Consider the following 21628-nt stretch of genomic DNA (forward strand, 5'->3'; position numbering starts at 1 on the left):
CACTAACCATTTAACCATCATCTTACACAAGAAATTTGCGGAGAAAATATCAGAATGTTTTAAATCAATTGATTATTTATACATTCTTGCATGTCGACTCGGGCAGTAACTGTCTCCCACACCAACTGTCTCTCCTCATCAGCTGCAGCTGTGATGCTCCACTTTCTCAGAATGAGCTTATTTTCTCCATAAGCACAAAGTCCTATCTCCAACTATAACAGCGTGACGTGGGAGGACCTTGATTTCGCTTCGGTTGCCATGGTGACTCGTAGTATCGGAGCTCCATTGATGATGGCTTTTTATATGCAGCGGGCACAGGCATAACTCTCTGTGAAAATAATCAGAGTTGATCTTACTAACTCAGAACTGCTTGTCTGGAACCGAAAACTATGAGTTTCCCATCAGAGATTAGATCAAGTCAGAGTTCAGGTTTAAGTTCAAAGTTTTTTAAACCTTCTTCCTGGAATAGGCCATGGGCATGGCAGAGTTCATCTGTGCCAATTGGCCACACCTGGCCCGGTGTTCCCAGTGGGTAAAAGAACCTGGTTTTCACAGGCAGTCTCTCTCTCACCTTCCCAGCCAGCAGCTGCTTACTTTGGCTATTGGTTGTGAGTTGCTCATTTTCTATTTTCTTTTGATGCACTCACCACATTTGCACACACAGCTTCACTCACATGCACATCCTACACTACTTATTCTGACAGACACACTCTATGGACTAGTTAGTGGAGATTTTGTTTGAGTTGTTAAATAAATTCAATTTCAGTGTTTAAATGCTGAGTTGCCAGTTTTGTCAGGGCCTTAATAGCCAGGTCGTGACACTAAATAGAAATGCACAAAGGCTGTGTCTTGATGGTGAGATGCTGGTCTAAGGATATACCATTGTCTAAAAATGGTATATCAGCGTAAATTATGGCAAGATATACTTTATATTTCTCAATAACGTTTTTTTACACAAAGAAAACAGGATGAAAACATAATAAAAAGTAACCGATTTAATGCAACACTATAACTTTTGTAAATAATGCAAAGAAATAATTACATGAAAGATGGAATAAATGGACATATGAACTAAATGACTGTTAAAATGCATCAAATGTTCCGCAAATATATATTTTTACTGAAGGTTTATTTTTCTGCTTGACCTGTTGAACTAACAAGAAACATTTTACACTATGATTTCAATGTCTTGTGCAAGGATGCTTCGACATGTGGACTGGAGGTGTTGGGAATCAAACCACGACCTTCCCATTGGTGAAGATGCCTCTAACTCCTGAGCTACAGCCGCCCAATGGTATGTTTCACGTTTGAGTGTGTGTCTGGATGGTCATCGTGTATGTGTGAAAACTATGTGGGTGGAGTTGGCTGTTACTGTTTGTCCAGGTCAGACAGCTAGTGTCAGAAACAGGATCAGCAAGATTGCATGGCTCAGCATGGCTCAGCAGTATTTTACACTAATCTGAGGCCAAAGCACATGCACTCCTTCATTCCCTCTTCATTCCTCTGTCTCTCTCCTCTCCTCCTCCACCGTGTTGGCTTCCCTTCACCTACAAGCAGTCCCATGCTGCAGCACAGCATCCATCTCAGTTATGTTTTATCCTCGTAGTCCTGTCAGGGCTCTGGGGCTACAATGTAACAGCATGAGGCATGCTGTTGGTACCATACTATAGTGAATCTGTGATTGTTAGCTATAACTAATTCTAGGCTGTAGATCAATCTGATGTTTGATTAGTTTTAAGGAATTGTGTTAAAGTGTTTGTTTCCTGAAATTCTGCTACAATCTCAAGCTGTTCTTCCAATCAGCAATGGGACTGCGACCATGGATACATTCCCAAAACAAAGGGGAATAAACAGACATTGTTAGAACCCATCAGGCAATGATTGTGCGTTTCTCAAAATATGTGGGGGGCAAAGAAACAATTGTTGCAGCTTGAAAAATACACTTCTGATTTGGTTAAGCCCTTAAGAGCAGTACTAAATTACACCCCACCCACTTTGTCCACGGTCACTGTTGATATTTCCTGCATTTATTATGGTTTATTTATTCACACCAGTAAACATTATTCCCTTTACTGCACCTTTAATTGTTCCCTGCCATTCAATATTAAAGAGTTTGATTTTACTCTGTGTTGTTTAAGCTGTTGCCCTCATTTCTTACCCGGTGACAGTCTCCTCCAGACAGGACCTCCTGGATGAAGACTGCAGGGCCGTCAGGCTTGTTGGAGCCTCCTCCGATGGTGATGCCTAAACTGCTGGACCGTGCCACTGACAGCAGTTGAATCACTCCTTCACCTGGGTGACTAAGAACACATAGACACAAACTTACAGAACATAACCTAAGTGTGCACAGTCACATGATAAGTTTCAATTATACATATACTTATATTAAAGGGGCGAATATTTCCTCACGGTCCGCTAGCTGGGTGCGCCGAAAAAATGTTCTCCCCGTGTATGCGTGGGTTCTCTCCGGGTTCTCCGGCTTCCTCCCACAGTCCAAAGACATGCACAATGGGGTTAGGTTCATTGGAGACTCTAAATTGACCGTAGGTGTGAATGTGAGAGTGAATGGTTGTTTGTCTCTGTATGTGACCCTGCGATAGGCTGGCGACCTGTCCAGGGTGAACCCCACCCAATGTTAGCTGGGATTGGCTCAAGCCCCCCGACGACCCTTAAATTGATAAAGCGGTAGATGATGGATGGATGTCTCACTTAGGTCATAGGTTTCAAATCTTGAAAAGATAAATTTAGATACAGGAATATGTCACCTGAGCAGAGCTATGTACTCCACGCCCAAATTGAAAGATAAAATATACATAGATACAGTCTTTTGGACCCAGAATACTTTTTCCAATTCTGAAAGTGAGGTAGTAGTTTGACTGTTATTCTCAAGTGATGGGTTACAGGCTAAGAATGGAGGTCAACAGAGATGCACAGGTTCTATTCCCATTAAGTGGAAGGACAAGGTAGGTAGAATTATCTCCTTTATTATGGAGCAATATAGAGTATCAGAGATCAATGAGGAAAATCTCTTAGTTAATGGCCAAGTGGTAAGGTCATGCAGAATACATCATTAACTGGAATGTCACTTAGAAGTGTTCATACCTCCACAAAGGCCTGACAGTCCCCCTTAAATTATTAGTATAGAGTATGTATTATATGTTCCTATCCCCATTTATGGACTTTATCTTTTATTTTTTTTTAAATCTTTATCTTTTTTTTGTAATTATGGCCTAACAAATATGTTATGCTATTTCAATGTCAGCAGTCTTATTTTTGGCTCATAAGTCAGTTCAAATAAGGAACTTTGAACTGCATAAACCCATATAAAAGCTGATATGTATATATAAAGTTTGATTGTTTAAATTCAATCAACAAGCACCAAATTGCACACATTCTTAGATATCAGTGCCCTTAATATGCCTTGTTTTCAGATCAAGATCTACATATTATTCCCTGGGAAATCGGTGAAAAAGTAAAAAAAAAAAAAAAGCGTTGCAATTGTTAAAAAAAGAGAAAAACAACATAAATCCTGGATCCGTGCCAAACTTTGATGGGTCAAACCAACCAACCAACCAACAAACGGTCAGGGATGAAGATATCTCCTCCTTGGGACATAATAGTGACTCATAAAGAGCCGATATGCTCTATGCTAATAAGCAGCTAGTTAATGGTGAATAAGTGTAACATCATAATTTAAAGTGCTACACAAGTTTCTGCCTTTGCTTTCATTGCTGCTTCATTTTACAACTCTCTATTGTTCCAAATGATTGTGGTAGTTTATTGCTGTGACCACAAATACTGCTTTAGCTGAGTAGTCTTGAGCTGTGGATGTCAATCCTGTGTTCACACTCACCTGAGGGAGCGCAGCATGGGCCCACTGTTGTTGTACATGCTCTGAGAGCCCGCTGGGCTCAACAGCAGAGGACTCTGAGAGCGAGACGAGGAACCAGATGAAGTGCTTTCCAGGTAGCGACCACCTTTGGGTTGACAAAGAAGATCATGACACCCAAAACTAAGAGAAACTAGAGATATTTAACCAAAGTGACTGTTATATATATTATATGGTTAGGGTTGACAACAAAGATCATGAAACACACAACTAAGAGGAACTAGAGATATTTAACCAAAGTTTATGTCATATATATTATATATTATAAATGTTTATATTATTTTCTATATTATATGTTTATACCTGTAAATAGTAACTAAATGTTTATGTTTATGTTTGATCAGCTCTGTCCTCCTTTTTTTGTTGTGAAAATCTATTCTGTTTAAGTTCACTGTGAGAACACATAAAACCAGAGTCAAATTCCTTGTATGTTTACTCATGCTTGGCCAATAAAGCTTTTATTCTCTCAACAGTTCCCTGCTGCCACAGTTGGCTTCAGAGTCTCTCCACTGTAAAAAACCTGTACTGTAAAACATTTCTTAAGTCTGAGCGACTCTAAGCGCTAAATTATACCCAATATGCTGACCAAACCAACTGCAGAGCAGCCCAGATATCCCCCAGAATGTTTTTTTAATCCACTGCCATGACATCTGATCTTCCCTGTCCTCAGAATCAAAGGTATGTCTCAGAGTGGGGAGGTTATTTATGCAACTGTTCAGCAGTAAACAGGGATGTCATGGATTCTTTAGTCAAATGAGTTGAAAAGGCATCATTTTGGGAGCGATTACACAGAGATCTGGCTTCAAAGTGAGCAAATGGAAGAAAATACTATGGTCACTCTGCCAGTTTTAGTGTTCTGCAAACATAACACATCTTAGCTTCACATCTGTAGGATGACCTTATAGCCTCCTCATTCTGGAGTTTGAGTCAGATTTATCAACACCACCCACTGCACAGAGCACACAAGACTGGCGTGCTTACATGCTGAAACCCTGTGTTGATAAATATGTACCAGCTGGCAGCCTCCTTCCTGACTGAAACAGATGTTGGCAATTGTGTAATAGACAAGTGCACTGTCATAAGGCATTTTTAAAGGCAGACATCTACCCTGTAGGCTTAGTGCCCCATCAAATATAGAAAGGTCATTTGGTGTCACCAGCTAGTTGCTTGATATGTTCCCAGCTCAGATTCATCATACATGTTCACAGTAAATAATTTTGTCATCCTTTATACATTATACTGTAATTTGACATGGCATGAGCAGGATCCCTGCTCTATTGCACTTAGTGAGGTTTCTTTAATTTATTTTCCCTGTCAAAGGCTTAAAAGTTTGGGTGGAATTCCCCTATACAACTCAAGGGTCTAAACATAGATATTTTATGCTGTGCAGATTGTAAACACAATCGCATATAGTTGCATGAGCAGCAGGTTTTTACACATTAAACTATAGTGAGTGAGAAGTTGTTCCTACCTTGCTGGATGGGAGAGTTGCGTGTTGATCCTGTGCTGCCATTGGATCCATATTTCTCCAGCAGCTCAGCAAATTCTCTCCTTTAAAAGAAGAAATAAGTAATAATAATAAAGCAATGTTAGAGCAATGACCTGGTTGTTTTTGGCTGCTTGGCTCTTTCAACAGAAACCCTTACAGTACATTCAGAATGGCCACAGCCAAAATAGTTACCTGGAGTTAGAAATCTGCCATTCACTCTTTTAACCAGTGAATTGATGAAATGGCTTCATCACTACACCTGACAGAGCTCATGCTGGGGGAAGGTTTAACTATACTGACTCTGAAATCAGGGATAATGGTTATTGCCTCTCATTTTACTCTGCAAAGATTGTGAATATCATAGGCAATTGTGTTAACTATTATTCATTGTATTTTGTATGACTGATTTAGATTCAGTTTAAAAAGAGTACAAATACAAAACTTTTTTTTTTGTTAAACTAGAAGATAATGTCCTGCTGGCCATATTGCTATTTGTAATCAGAAATGGAACGCTTTAAATTAACCCATTGCACATGATTATGAATTGATTCATCTGCATAAATCCATTGATATATATACAGGTCACTGACCAGCACCCTGTCAGATGAAATCATGCAATTATCATATTGACATCAATTACATTCTGATTATCTTTGACTCAGTAAATTAATTACAAATAGAAACACAGTTTCACAACAGTATACACTGACAGGAAACAATGTATCTGCTTCCTTTTCTTTGCTAGAATATTGTCATCTACAACACAACAATATGACATCCCTTGTGAAGGATTTTCTGAATTTGCTGTTTCTAAGCAGATTATGATAAGCGGTCCCATTGGCTCCACAGTAAATAAGGACACAAATTGTTCTTGGACAGCACAAAAAGATAACCTCAGGCTGCAGCTCTTTCGTAACCAGCGACAAAAGATGACTGGGTTAAAGTTGCCCACCAGGGGGGCAGGCCCATTCATTTCACATTGACATGAATGGAAATAATCAGAACAATGAAGCACTTTTCATAATCTGACACACTTAAACTGTCTCACTCAGTCCTTAGTTTTGACTATTTCACAACTATAGAATTCTATCTGTTTTGTATTTCTCAGAAGGCAATGGGGTATTTTAAGTGGAAGAAAAATTACTTCATGCTAAAACGCAGCTATCGTAAACTGTCGTATGTGAGGTGAGGTGTAATTGTGACTTTTTGTACATTTAATTTCATGAGACGATGTATGTAGGTTTAGAAAAATGTCTATCTTTAACATTTCCATAATCTACAGTATGAAACCGACTTGAGGTGTGGATGATGATAAAGCGTTTATTTTATTTTCTTATAATATTTGTGCAAAGCTATTGCAAAGCTAGTTTTGACTTGCATTTACAGACAGACAGGAATAATCCCACCCTACTCTGGGCTACAGGGTAGTTAAAACACGGAGCACAGATTAACACACACGGCTCATCTTGTCAGGAGCTCTGCCCTGGGTAAGCTCTCTCCCCTCCCTGGGTGTGCTGTCACTCTATTTGCATGCAACACAAAGACCTGGAGGGGAAGGGGGGGGGGACACCTAACCACTGACACCACATCCATCACGACATAAGAGTAATAATCATCTTGAAATTACACAATAAATGACACTGACATTTGCCCAGTAAATTCTAACTGTTACTCGTGGCTGCATCACAACGCTATTACCCTTACTGGTACTCTAACTGCTGAGGTGCAGCATTTCAGTCTTGCACATTTAAATATGCAAATCCACCACTACCTTTGTAGGATGCTGCTGTCTGAAGAGGATTTGGAAGGAAGATGCGCTCTGTGATGCTGACAGCTGCTACTGACCTTGTTTTCACCCAAGCTGGTTGTGGTACAACCACAAAGCTGGTTGAACATTAATACTTACCAGCCTCTGGGTAATGTCATTTCTGCCATGTCATTACAGTATCATTAGTGTGTCATGGACCATAGGGGAAAATCAAGGTGTGGTGACTGACACAATGCACTAACGAAGCCATGGACAGCAGATTAGCACGAAAGGTTGCTATTATTGGTTGTTGTTGTTATGACAGTTGCACTATGCATCAGGCACACCCACCATCTGAACCATTGAAGCAATGCATGCATGAGTGTCGTCTAACTGTTTGTATTCCCTGGTGCCACAAAAGACTCCACTGAATATGAGATTGTTTTGTTTAGTCCATATACCACATATTCAAGCTTTTAGGCCAGGCTGAGGTGGAAAAGTTGGTGTACCAATAAACACAAAATGTGATTATGCGCATTGGAGGCAGACTTCATTAATAAACTCTAACATACACAAAGCATGTGGATCAAAGATCCAGTAAAGAGATGAAAATATCAGGTCAACGATGATGAGGAGACTGGGACCTTCTTCACATTAACACATGAAACTAACACAAATGTCCATGGTTTTCTATCATTTAAGCTTTGACTGTTTCTCTACAGTCACTTTCTAATATGAATGTATGTTGCCAAGGTTACTAGATGATACTGCATTTTTAACTATATATCACTTTCCACAGTTCCCACAGTACATTGCCTACTTGTGTCCTGTGTTTCTGCAAAGGTTTTACCTCATGTTTATCTTGATGTGGCAACTCCAAATATTCACAATACAATAGTAGTGAATGGACATGCACGTTCATTGAAATTCCGGAAATTCATTTAAAATTTGAGTCACATTTGCATCCAACTACATTTCAATAAATTCTTATTGTGGTACTGCTGGAACATGTCTGTTTTAATGTGCTGATCCAGATACCAGATGATACTGCATTATTAACTATATATCACTTTCCACAGTTCCCATGATCAGCACATGGATTTGTCGGTAGTTTATTGTGTGAATTTGTGCTAAAATCACATCTGTACTATCACAATAACACACCACAAACCAACAAGATGCAGATATTGTCAAGTGTCAATCTCTTTACTCATTATGCTAGTTGAGAATAAACACAACAAATACTTGAATTAAAAATTCAATTCTGGATTCATAGTTTACTACATAAAGTCTGCGACTCAATTTTATAGTTTGGAGAGAAATAATAAAATATATGGATCTTGATTACTGAATATAGAACCGATGCGCCACTGAATCAGTGTACAGTAGAGTATACACAGACATGTGCTTACTTTGCCTCCTCATCTCTGGCTATGAGAAGGCGCATGTGATTGGTTGCTGAAGCTGCTCTCAGGATATCCACAGCTCTGTGAAACAAAGACACAAAAAAATCACTTACACTGTTGCAACAGCATCACCTGAGTCAATCATGTGGTTCAATCAAAGATGAGAGGACTTATATTTTTACAACATTACCTTTCACTTGTGACTCCTACTAGACTGTCCCCGTTCACCTCCAAGATCTGGTCCCCTGGCAGCAAGTTTCCTGACAGACGTAAAGGAAAGCCTGTCAATCAGTGAAGTTTTGAAGTTTAGTCATTATTATATATAATAGTTATTATCCCTGGTTATAATCCCTGGCAGTATAAAGACACCGACCTCATGGAGACACGTCGCCAGATTATTGTACCAGTTCTACAGTAGAGAGATCATCGGCCACTAAGCTCAGTAGTTAACTTAGTTTTTCTTGTGACCTATTGTTAGTGAATTTAACTTTACATTCTCTTCTCTTCAGAGACCTGGATTGGATCGAGTTATAACCTGCACATTCTCACTCTAAGGCCAGCGTTTGTCAGCTGGCTCTCCTCCTGTGCTGCCTCGCTCCACGCCACACACACCGTACCGTGAGTATCAGCGCAGCAACCACCTGGTTGCCTCTGCTCTGTATTTTGCACAATTACAAAAAAACTGTTGTTCCTTTCATCCCACAGCCTGAGTCGAAACTCACCACCAGCCATAACAGTTTTGTTCTTAGTGCATGTCCTGTATGTATTTTTTAGTTTGTTTTCGATTTTCATGTGTTTTAAAGGCCCAGCCCAGGACAGATCTGGCAAATTAGCTCAGGTTCTAAATGTTGTTGTATGGGGTATTTTTTCATGCAACATACTTGTTCCAATGCAAATATGATACAAGAGCTGTCAGGGCTCCAATGGAGTAAAGTTTGTGTAGCAGAGCCTGCTGATCTGACTGTATGATCTTCACACCTAATGTCAGATGTTGCAGTCCCCAGCATTTTTCCAGACAATAGTTATGTGACTAAATCAACATGAAAAATCGATTTGACTCTTACATTCTGGTTCCATTATGGGTTAATTAAGCAGATATGGTGCTGAACACAAAGCTTGTGTAATTCTTTACTGCCCTCCATTGGACGTTTTTCAGGCATGTCCAACTGGTAGGAAACCTCAGGGTAGACACACTGGAGAGATTAAATATCTGATCTCGTCTCAGCAACCACGAGGAGGATAAGGAAAATATTTCTGGGGTGAGGGACGTCTGGACGACTTTGAGTATTTACCATCACTTGAAGCAAGGCCACTTGGTAAAATCCGTTTGACGTATACTCCATACTCCTCTCCAGTTAGCTCCTTCACTCCACCGATAACTTTAATTCCTGTTGGAAAAAGAAAAAATCCTATAAAGGTTTCCCACAGTTTTTACTTTTATCCTACACACTAATAGCGTGGGAGCCAGACAAATTCCGGGAGCTCATTTCATTTGCTCTGCCAGACTACGGTCTGGATCCCCTCCATTGGAAAGTGATTCCCCTCCGATCCAATCTTACCGGTCCAAGACAACCGATCATCTGGAAATGGTTGGGATTTATACCATGACGTGGAGAGAAGTGACTTTTGTAAACAAAAATGGTTGCTGCTGCCCACAAAACGGCAACAATGGTTCACAGACATTGTGGAATCATCAACAAAGACATCTCTTCTCTGCTCCTTTTCGACCACACAGCACAAAAAAGCATGTAAAATGGTCCACGTACTATCGTGGTAACTTTTCACTAATATCACACTGTAGATAAGTCCTGTCTCTGACAGCATGTAGTGTGTCATTGAGACCACAGAATAAAATCCTTGGGGTAAGCATTGCTTCCTTCAGGTTCAACAATATGATACCATTATCTAAAAGCTCAGCGAGATTTATGGGTTAGGGTTAGGGTTAGCACCTTACTCATTTCTTGTCCCACCCGAAATCAAAAAGATTTAAAATGAATGCTCCTATAGGTCATTAACATCAAGCTGAAGTCTAAAATAAAACATTTTACGGACGCAAAACAGCCCGAAATCTCAAGATTAAACAGTGCATGAAATTAGACTTTGTTTCTCGCCTTAAGGAGTGTGTTAGCTGTGCAATAGTGTATACAGGGCAGTCACAGTGGCTTCATGGAGCCATGCAGCTGACAAACACAGCATGTGGAATAGATCTGCACGTACATGCACTCAGCTCTCAGTTTATTACGTCAACAATTCTACTTTTACAGTATGTGTGTGTGTGTGTGTGTGTGAAAGATTGAATGAGCATATCAACCAATGGACCAAATTATTCTATATATTCACCTAAAATATTCTTGCTCACATTGAACAAAACACATACATTCTGGATCACTGAAGCGTCTCTGTTAAAGTCTACCTAATTTAACTATTGGATGTGGGCTCCTTTAGCTCTAGGCTGCCGTTGGCCTGCAGAGACAAAATGGTAACACTAATTGGGTCTGGAGCGAAGGGGTGCATGTTAATTATCTCCTGTTGGAAAAATGGGTTTGCAAAGTTCCTCATCTCAGTCTTTCCTCCCTTCTTGCTCTTCTCTGAGGAAAACAGTTTCTTGTTCTTTTGTCAGCCTCAAAGCATTCTCCTCCCCCTGCCTACCATCAGATAAGAAAGACATAATTCTAACGCATAAGCAGCTGGAGCAAATATAAAAAGAGAAGCCTCTCCTCCTCTTATTCAGCACCACATTTTGTTATGTCCTGCTTGTAATGTGTCAAGGGCATGTTGCCACCCAGGGATTAAATATTCCAACAGATCTTTACAAGGTCCGTTAGATCAAGTTTGAAAAAGACTTTCTTCTTTAAATGATTTATTACAAATCATATGATAAAAACAGTGATTTTTGGTTATGTGAGAATGTGCTTCTTTAAAGAACACTGCAGATTCTACCATCATGTTGACAAAATGAACTGTGACGGAGATTATTTTCATCATGAAAACCTTCTTCTGCCCACACACTGAGGTGATACAGCTTTCAGCTGTAATAACAAAGGGATTAGCACTTGCTGTCCTCGGTGTAGGACCGACAGGAGGACTGTTTGCTGCAGTGTGCACAGCAGAGCTGCTTAAAATCATTGTTTCACTCTTTCGCTACGGTGGCAATTGATGACTTAGATGAGAATTTTCTTGTTGACTTAGTCAAACTTTCTTTTTTACCTGTGACTTATTTAACTTCAAATGATAGGTTTCAGAAACAAACCCACCCAAATCCATTGCATTTTTACAGCGACTGGAACAGAATCCAGCAACATATCAACAAGTTAAGCACTGCAGAATGATCACCTGTAAATAAGCTCTTTATGAAGATATCTCTGAGTCATTATCAAAACAGTATAGTCTGTTTGTGCAGGCCCCCTTATAGTACTGTATACTGGACTCATTACTGCACGGTAATCATGTTCATTACGATGCAATCTTATTTATAAGTCTGCACTATTACACAGAACGAACATCATTCACTCTACTAACTCGAATACGCCCTTTACACCTGGTATTAATATGTCTCCAGTGTCCACATTGAGATATGATTGCTTTATCGGGCTCATGTAACATCATTTCACACTTCATTTGCACAGGTCCACTAATACAAAAACAAAAGATAGATGAAAAAGAGAAGATTGTGGTGGTATTAAACTACAGTCTGGAAAGGGAATCCTGACAGTTTACAGCTGCATTGTAACTCATGCGACTGTACCGTGCACTGTTAAATGTTTTCCCTGTAAAAAAAACCAGTAATCAGCCGGTAGCAGGGTTGCCATTATGTTAATGTAAATTAACATGTATCTACCGTTACTAAAATTTACAGTGTTGTACTGTTATTCAAAAATACGGTATGAACTAGTTTTTTGATTATTTTCAAAGTATTTTACAGTCAACTGACTAGCTGGCTGTTTTTTTAAAATTTGACAGTACCTTACAGTTGACTGACTGACCGTTTACTTTTTTTTTAAATACAATTCTTTTTTACCTAAGAAAGACACTAAAATAGACCTCACTGGTTTTAAAGTCCTGTCACAGTCAGCCACCGTCATGCCCAGTAGGTTCCCACGTCACCTCCCCTCTGTCCCGCACGAGCAATCAGCTACACCCACCTCATCACCTCACCTGGCCCCGCAGCTGCAGCTCATCACCAATCAGGTCTGTATTTAACCTCCTCTCACTCAGTTACTCACCGCCAGATTGTTCTTTGTACTCCATGTCAGACTTTCCAGCATTTACCCACGGACGGATCTCCCGGTTTCGACTCTGGTTCTGCTCCCGACTTCCCTGTATCGTCTCAGCCCTGGTTACGACTCTGCCTTTGTCCCTGGTTTCCCCGTTTCGCCTGAATCCCGGTAAAGACCTCTGCCTGCTGTCCCCGACCTTCCCATCTCGCCACGATCCCGGAAAAGACGTCTACCTTCTGCTCCTGACTCTGAGCCTTGCTTGTGTTCTCCACAATAAAGTTGATTACCGACTGAGCTACGTGTGTCTCGCGTTTGGGTCTAAACTGGTTCGTTACAGTACAATCTGGCCAGACATGGACCCAGCGGACGCACCGACACCTGCCAATCGGTTCGAGCGGATTGAAGGCGTTCTTCAGCGACACAAGGAGGCAGCCTGGCACCAGGCACAGGCGCTGGACAGGTTAGCTACGCAGATGCAGCAGGTCGCAGCGGTGCTAACGCAGCTGACTTTGCCGACACCAGCGGCGGCCCCAGCTCCGGTTCCAGCTCCGGTTCCAGCTCCGGCCAGAGAGGTTCCGGAGGTTCGTGTCGGCACTCCGGAGTGCTACGACGGCGATCCCAACACATGTGGGGCATTTCTAACGAACTGTACGCTTCTGTTCCACCTACAACCCCACACCTTCGCTTCAGAGGATGCTAAGGTGGCGTTCGCAATTACCCACCTGACGGGAAGAGCTCGGCTCTGGGGAACCGCTGAGTGGGACCGCCAGACCCCCGCATGCTCCTCGTTCCGGGCATTCTCCGAGGAGCTCCGTAAGGTGTTCGGCGTGGGAGATGCCAGCTCAGAGGCGGCACAGGGTTTGATGAGCCTGCGTCAAGGAGACCGGTCTGTGGCGGACTTCTCCATTGATTTTCGCACCATGGCTCGCCAGAGCGACTGGAACTCCCCGGCCCTCCGCGACGTTTTTCTGCACGGTCTCGCGGATTATATCAAGGACGGCCTGGTGTCACACGAGATCCCACCGACGCTGGATGAACTGATCGGGTTGGCGAACCGGATGGATTCCCGGGTGCAGGCAAGACGACGGGAGAGGAAGCTGAGCATGGCAACGCATCCTCCTCAGAGTCGGGCTTTTTCTCCCGCCAGCGGCTCTTCTTCACCGGCAGGAGCGCGGGTCGAGGAGGCGGAGCCGATGCAGCTCGGTCGATCCAGGCTCACCCCGCAGGAACGGGAGCATCGCATGCAGTCCAAGTTGTGCATGTACTGTGGTCGGCCTGGACATTTCGTGTCCCGTTGTCCGGTAAAAGCCAGGGCTCATCAGTAAGTAGGAAGGTGCTGGTGAGCCATACCTCCATTAAAGCCTTCCAGGAGAAGAGACCCCTGTTTCACATCAAGCTGTTCCTCCCGGAGGGCTCTCACGCACTGTCAACCTTCATTGACTCTGGGGCTGACGCCAGCATTATGGACGAGGGGCTCGTACAGCAATTGGGGATCGATCGGGTTCTGCTTCCTCGACCAGTGGCAGTACACGCGCTGGATGGTCACCTGCTGGGGACAGTTACTCACCAGACTGCTCCTATCCATATGCTCCTGTCCGGCAACCACCACGAAACGGTGCAGTTTCATATTTTGTCGTCTCCATGCATCCCAGTGATTTTGGGGTATCCATGGTTACGCCGACACAACCCGCATCTGGACTGGGCCACGGGTGCCACTTTGGGGTGGAACCCTTCCTGCCATCAGGTGTGTCTCCAGGGAGCGGACGTTTCTCGGCGCACCACTGCTACCAAATCGACTCCAGAGGTGGTGGGGGTCCCGTCGGTGTATCACGACTTCCGGGAGGTGTTCAGCAAGACGAGGGCTCTCGCCTTACCTCCCCATCGGCCGTATGACTGCGCTATCAACCTGCTACCCGGCACGTCTCCACCCAGGGGACGCCTGTTTTCCTTGTCGGCTCCAGAGAGGGGGGCCATGGAAACATATATAAATGACTCTCTGGCTGCAGGCATCATTCGTCCCTCCTCTTCACCAGCAGGGGCAGGATTTTTCCTGGACAAGACACTGCGGCCATGCATTGATTACCGGGGACTCAAAGATATAACCATAAAGAACCGCTATCCCCTTCCCCTCATCTCTTCCGCCTTCGAGTTGCTGCAAGGAGCCACCATTTTCACCAAACTCGACCTCCGCAACGCCTATCACCTGGTACGGATCAGGGAAGGGGATGAGTGGAAGACGGCCTTCAACACCCCGTCAGGACACTACGAATATCTCGTTATGCCTTTCGGACTTACTAACGCTCCAGGAGTTTTCCAGGCCCTGGTTAATGACGTTCTCCGGGACATGCTCAACCGCTATGTTTTTGTTTATCTGGACGATATCCTAATTTACTCTGAGTCACAAGAAGAGCATGTCCACCATGTCCAAGCAGTTCTCAAGAGACTCCTGGAGAATTCACTGTTTGTAAAGGCGGAGAAATGCGTGTTCCACGCTCCAACCGTCTCCTTCCTAGGATACATCGTGGCTTAGGGGACGGTAGAGATGGACCCAGAAAAGGTCTCTGCGGTCTCCTCCTGGGCGGTTCCGGACTCAAGGAAGCAGCTACAGAGGTTCTTGGGATTCGCAAACTTTTACCGGCGCTTCATCCGGAATTACAGCACCATTGCCGCTCCCCTCACAGCCCTTACCTCCTCCAAGGTCTCCTTTACCTGGACCCCAGCCGCCGGGGAGGCTTTTCAAACTCTCAAGAAACAATTCACCTCTGCTCCTATCCTCCAAGTTCCGGATCCGGACCTCCAGTTTGTGGTGGAGATGGATGCCTCGGACATAGGAGTAGGGGGGATTCTCTCTCAGACCCTGCCTTTGTCCCTGGTTTCCCCATTTCGCCTGAATCCCGGTAAAGACCTCTGCCTGCTGTCCCCGACCTTCCCATCTCGCCACGATCCCGGAAAAGACGTCTACCTTCTGCTCCTGACTCTGAGCCTTGCTTGTGTTCTCCACAATAAAGTTGATTACCGACTGAGCTACGTGTGTCTCGCGTTTGGGTCTAAACTGGTTCGTTACAAGTCCTCCCAAAATCTGGCTACAACACAGCAATTGATGCCACAGCAAAATGTTCTTTGAAAGTGCAGAGCTAAATCACAGATTTTCAAATCAAATAAATCACAACCTCTTTTTGTTTTTTACTTTTTATTTTAATAAAACTTTGTAAACTGCACATGCAGAACAACTGCATATTAAACAAGTACTAACAAAGACCTGGTACAAAACATTGGTCAATATAATGCTGTATCAAAACAATTAAAATTCAAAATTCCAAATATAAACTGTACATTCAGGCTCTAACAAGTATACTTAAGTGTAAGTGCATAAGTCCAAGAGTTGAACGATGGCAGAGGATTGACGGACTTCTGGTCCTCTCAAACCACCTCTGACTTTGCCCCATCCAGCCTTGGTTCCTCTCTCAGGGTTTATTCCAATTTAGTGCCTGAAAAACTATAGTGTTTCTTAAGACTCTATGTAAAAGTGAAGTTGTGCAAAACTTCTTCCACTGAATAACAGCATGAATGAAAGGCTTCAAGTTGCTTCAACTGATGTAGTGGTTTTCATGGGTTTACACTGTAAAGACTAAAAATGAGCTTATGTTGTCAGACTAAGCAGTGTATGAAACTGTAGCTAGCTGCCTAATCCATCTATGATGACACATGCACATTTTTGATGATGCAAACAACCTGGAAACATCACTGATAGACGTTTCACTGATTTATGGATTAAGTAAAATTGATACTCACCAAATAATTCAGATGGGGATAGATGAAGAAAACAATGGATCCCATCTCCTCATGTGCTGGTAAATTTTCTCTTCCCAGAATGCAACAAATACTGTATGACACTGTTATTTAAGTTACTCTGCAGTAAAGTGCTGTATTTTATCAATACAGCATTTTGCTGTAAAAAACACATCAATATAGTGTAATTTTACAGATTGTCATTTTTATTAACAGTAAAGTGCTGTTTTAACAAATAACTGGTTAATACTGTTGAAATCCTGCTGTAAATTTACAGAAATCATTTATAGTGTGGCCATCGCAGCTACATGTGTAGATGTTTCACTGAACCTCACTCAGTTCTTGTCACAACTGAAATCTAAAAGATTTAAATGACTGCTCCTTTAGGTCATTAGCATTAAGCTGAAGTCTAAAATAAAACATGTTACGCAAAACAGCCCAAAATCTCAAGATTAAACAGGGCATGAAAAAAAAAATCTTTGTTTCTCGCCTTACGGTGGAGTGTGTTAGCTGTACAATAGTGTTTACAGTGCAGTCACAGTGGCTTCATGCAGCCCTGCAGGTGACATGAACAGTTTGTCTCACTGTGTAATAGATCTGCACATATACATGCACTCAGCTGACTGCTTCCTGTGTTGGCTGGTAGCTGCCTAACTGCTGAAACCTCACTGGTGATTTTTATTTCCACCCACGTAGTTGTCAATTGAAAATACAACTGAATGGACACTTCAATGTTCAACGTGGTCACTATATGTCCCTGACCACCTCCAGAGGTGGTTTAGCTGATGGATCACAATTTGTGCATCTTGGGTGCACCTGTACTGTCATCACATTGATTTTTTTCTATATGACTGACACCTGGCTACAGCCAGAAGAATATGTTAGTTTAAATTAATCAACACACAGTAATAATCATATTCCGCGTACCACAGGAGGAGGAGGAGGGGTAGCAGCAATTTTCCATTCAGCGTTGTTACTCAACCCTCGACCTAAACATAGTTTTAACTCATTTGAAAGTCCTACTCTTGGCCTCATACACCCAAGCTGGAAATGTTAACAAACAGTTATCCTGTCGTTGTATATACTCCTCCAGGCCCTTAATTTTTATCTGAATTTTCAGACTTTTTATCTGAGTTGGTGCTTAGCACAAATTAAGTAATTTAGTGGGTGATTTTTAACATCATGTAGATGTTGCCAATGACAGTCTTAGTTCTGCCTTTCATTCACTAATAGACAATAACTTTACTGAATTTGCGAATCAGGCGATATTCGCAGGGCGTACATCGCTCGATTTGAAATATTTGAACTCGGGCGAAATATTCGTGACGCGATAGCCAATGAGCGTTGAGATCCTCCCTCCGTCACCTGTTGTCAGATAGCCTGTCATTGCATCAGGAATGGAGAATAACTACTGTCGCTGTGTGTGCACCGCCAGACCAGGTTGATATTTGTATCGTGACCGGGTGAAGAAGGAGAGGGCTCGGCAGAAAGTGAACGAGGAAGTTGGACACTAGCTAGCTAGCTACTTAGCACAACCACTTTTTGTAGCTTCCCCAGCAGCACTCCCGTCTGCCTTTTCTTCCTTCAACAGCTCATGTTTACGTGTGTGTGTGTGTGTTTGTTTGTTTATGTGTCCTTGTCTGCGTGTATTTGTTCAGATGAGGTTTGTCGGAGAAAGTGGAAGGGATTGAACGGGAAAACTTTCGCAGGAATGATGCAAACGCACCATTAGTAGCAATGATTTCATGAGCTTCTTTACTAAGAAGATTATTACCATCAGAGAAAGAATTAATCAGCTTCTTCCCACTAATAGAACAGACACACTGTCCAACACAGTAGCCTCAGAACCAACAGTATCGCCTAATTTACTGTAAATTTAGATTGCTTTTCCCCTATAGATCTGTCTGAGCTGACTTCACTGGTCACTTCATCCAAGCCATCAACCTGTCTTTGAGATCCTATTCCTTCAAGATGTATTACCTTTAATCAATAATTCTATATTAGATCAGATCAATTTATCTCTATTAACAGGCTATATACCAAAGGCCTTTAAGGTGGCAGTAGTTAAACTTCTGATCAAAAAACCGAGTCTAGACCCAGATATCTTAGATAATTATAGACCCATATCAAACATCTCCTTATCGCTAAAATCCTTGAAAAATCTGTTGCTAACCAGTAATGTGACTATTTACACAGGAATAGGTTCCTTGAAGATTGTCAATCAGGATTTATAAAACATCATAGTACAGAAACAGCACTGCTGAAGGTTACCAACAACCTTCTCATGGCCTCAGACAGTGGACATGTTTCTATTCTCGTCCTATTAGATCTAAGTACTGTAATTATCACCATTAATCACACAATCATATTATAGAGACTAGAATACATGGCGATTAAAGGAACAGCACTCAAACGGTTTAGGTCTTACTTATCTGATAGATTAACAAATCTTCCATTAAAACAAAAGTTAGTCATAGAGTTCCACAAAGTTCTGTGCTGGGATACTTTTCACTTTATATACCAGTGCATCCGGAAAGTATTCACAGCGCTTCACTTTTTCCACATTTTGATATCTTACAGCCTTATTCCAAAATTGATTAAATTAATTTTTCCCTATAAAGTCTACACACACTACCCCATAATGACAAAGGGAAAAAAGTTTGTTTGAAACGTTTTTCAAATTTATTTAAAATATAGAACGAAAATATGTTCACAAGTATTCACAGCCTTTGCTAATACTTTGTCGAAGCACCTTTGACACTCATTAAAGCATCAAGTCTTTTTGAGTATGATGCCAGAAGCCAGGCACACCTATTTTTGGGCAGTTTCTCCCATTCTTCTTTGCAGGACCTCTCAAGCTCCTTCAGGTTGGATGGGGACCGTTGGTGCACAGCCATTTTCACATCTCTCCAGAGGTGTTCAATCGGGTTCAAGTCTGGGCTCTGTCTGGGCCACTCAAGGAAATTCACAGAGTTGTCCTGTAGCCACAACTATGTTATCTTGGCTGTGTGCTTAGTGTCGTTGTCCAGTTGGAAAATGAACCCTCCAGACGGGCTGTCATGTGCCACTGAGGAGTGGCTTCCGTCTGGCCACTCTACATACAGGCCTGATTGGTGGAGTGCTGCGGAGATGGTTTTCCTTCTGGAAGGTTCTCCTCTCTCCACAGAGAAACGCTGGAGCTCTGTCATAGTGACCATCGGGATCTTGGTCACCTCCCTGACTAAGACCCTTTTCCCACGATCCCTCAGTCTGTCTGTTAATAAATGCTGCAGTGTCTCAAGGCAAAGTAGACCTTTCTGTGTGTTATGTGCCGCTGTTTAGGAAGGGAAAGGAGTTGGTCACCAGAGTGAAATAAAAAATTGCGAGAAAGAGCGGGGAGCATGTGTGGTGTGAGCATGACATCTCTCCCCCCGACTGATTCATTTTGCATTTGATTAGTTTTTTTGCATATTTTATTATTTTGTAAAAAAAAAACCCCACTTTGGTCGTTTGCAAAAGGAAATGATGTACGTGTTGATTTACATACAGAGTGGGTAAGTGAAATCAGATCACAAGTGTCACTGAAGACGCATGTGGAGACACATTCTGCTGCCAGGGGAGAACAGATGTACTGAGAGCTGTCCACTTGTGATAAGATCACTCAGGTCAGATGTTACTGCCAGGTGAAAACGGGGCCTTAGATGGCATAACTTTGGCCTCCAGCTCTACTCTGAGGAACCTTGGAGTTATCTTTGACCAGGACATATCCTTTGTCTCGCAAATGAAACAAGTCTCTAGGACAGCTTAAAACCTTCCTCTTTGATAAGGCTTTTAGTTAGAGCTTCTCAGGTGTTTACTCAACAATTTTTTTGTTATTATGCTGTAGGCCAAGACTGCTGGGGGAACTTATATCAAGAGCAACCCCCCCCCCTCTTCTTTCTCTTCCCCCATGTATTTACATTACATGTCACTAACTCTGTTTTCCCCTTATCCAACTCCAGAGTTGCAGGATCCAAACCAAATTATTGTTATTATTATTATTACTATTATCATTACTATTATTAATAACATCATGCATTTTGAGTGTCAGTATTATTTTCGCTATCATCAGTCTGGTAGAGATTAAAACGGCGGTTGTACAACTGTTCTTCTCTCCTTCTGTCTCCCCATTTTTCTACCCACCTCTCCTGTCTCCATTTTTCTTCTCACCCCAACCGGTCGAGACAGATGACCACAATTGAGTCCAATTCTGTCAGAGATTTCTTCCTGTTAAAAGGGAGTTTTTTCTCATCCACAGTCGCCAAGTGCTAGTTAATTGTGGGATTTGTTGGGTTTTCCCTGTAATATTGTAATATTGACCTTACTATGTTAAGTGCCTTGAGACAATGTATGTTGTGGTTTGGTGCTATACAAATAAAATTGAATTGAATTGTATCCAACTGCAATCAAATTACGCACAATTCATGTTGATACCAGGTTTAAATGGGGTATATAACTCATCCAACACAATTATATTCAGTGAGTGTTTATATGATTATAATGTTATTCAAAAATTATGCCAGTCATCTTAACTTTTCACCCTTGTTTATTTGCATTTTTAAATGCTTTGCTTCTTCTGACATTGGAATGAACCCATATTTGTATGATAGGAATTAATCAAGAAAATGAAATTGTCACTCCACCAATTATATACTCTTTTCCAGGCACTTCTGTATTAGCATGTGCCAGAGCTTTCAATTTGGACCATTCATTGTTTAATCTGTGTCTGGCAAACCGCCCGACACGTAGAATTATAAATCACTGAGATAAGATCTCGAGATGAGGGATGATCTCACGAGCGACCAAATGATTTATGTTGTACAACAAGTTCACAATCACTGATGTACAATTTAACATCTATAATGATTTAGAACACAATTTTACCGTAAACACATGGCCTCAAAGCATGCTGGGAAGCTCAGCTCAGAATCTCAGAAAATCGAATGCATATTATTAAATTAAAAACAAGTATGTGGGCAAAAAGTATAGAAAAAAGTAAATAAGGAAAATTAAAAGACTAGTATAAATTAAGTTAAATGCTGTGTTTGATTTAAGTTAGGACACTGTTTGCCT

At 41.9% G+C, this 21628-nt stretch overlaps 1 protein-coding gene across 2 annotated transcripts in view; it reads right to left on the reverse strand.

The window, feature by feature from the left end:
- The window catches only part of si:dkeyp-72e1.9 (syntaxin-binding protein 4), a 54744-nt gene that overhangs the window by 26340 nt on the left and 6776 nt on the right, over positions 1–21628 (reverse strand). For both annotated transcript variants that reach the window (XM_035616455.2, XM_035616453.2), the window contains exons 3-8: positions 9824–9919; positions 8722–8791; positions 8538–8612; positions 5361–5440; positions 3854–3977; positions 2159–2300 (exon numbers count right to left, since the gene is read on the reverse strand). In XM_035616455.2, the coding sequence (XP_035472348.2) occupies positions 2159–2300; positions 3854–3977; positions 5361–5440; positions 8538–8612; positions 8722–8791; positions 9824–9919 (587 nt within the window). The remainder of the gene's footprint in view (positions 1–2158; positions 2301–3853; positions 3978–5360; positions 5441–8537; positions 8613–8721; positions 8792–9823; positions 9920–21628) is intronic.

Source organism: Scophthalmus maximus, chromosome 17 (genome assembly GCF_022379125.1).
Source record: "Scophthalmus maximus strain ysfricsl-2021 chromosome 17, ASM2237912v1, whole genome shotgun sequence".
NCBI lineage: Eukaryota > Metazoa > Chordata > Actinopteri > Pleuronectiformes > Scophthalmidae > Scophthalmus > Scophthalmus maximus.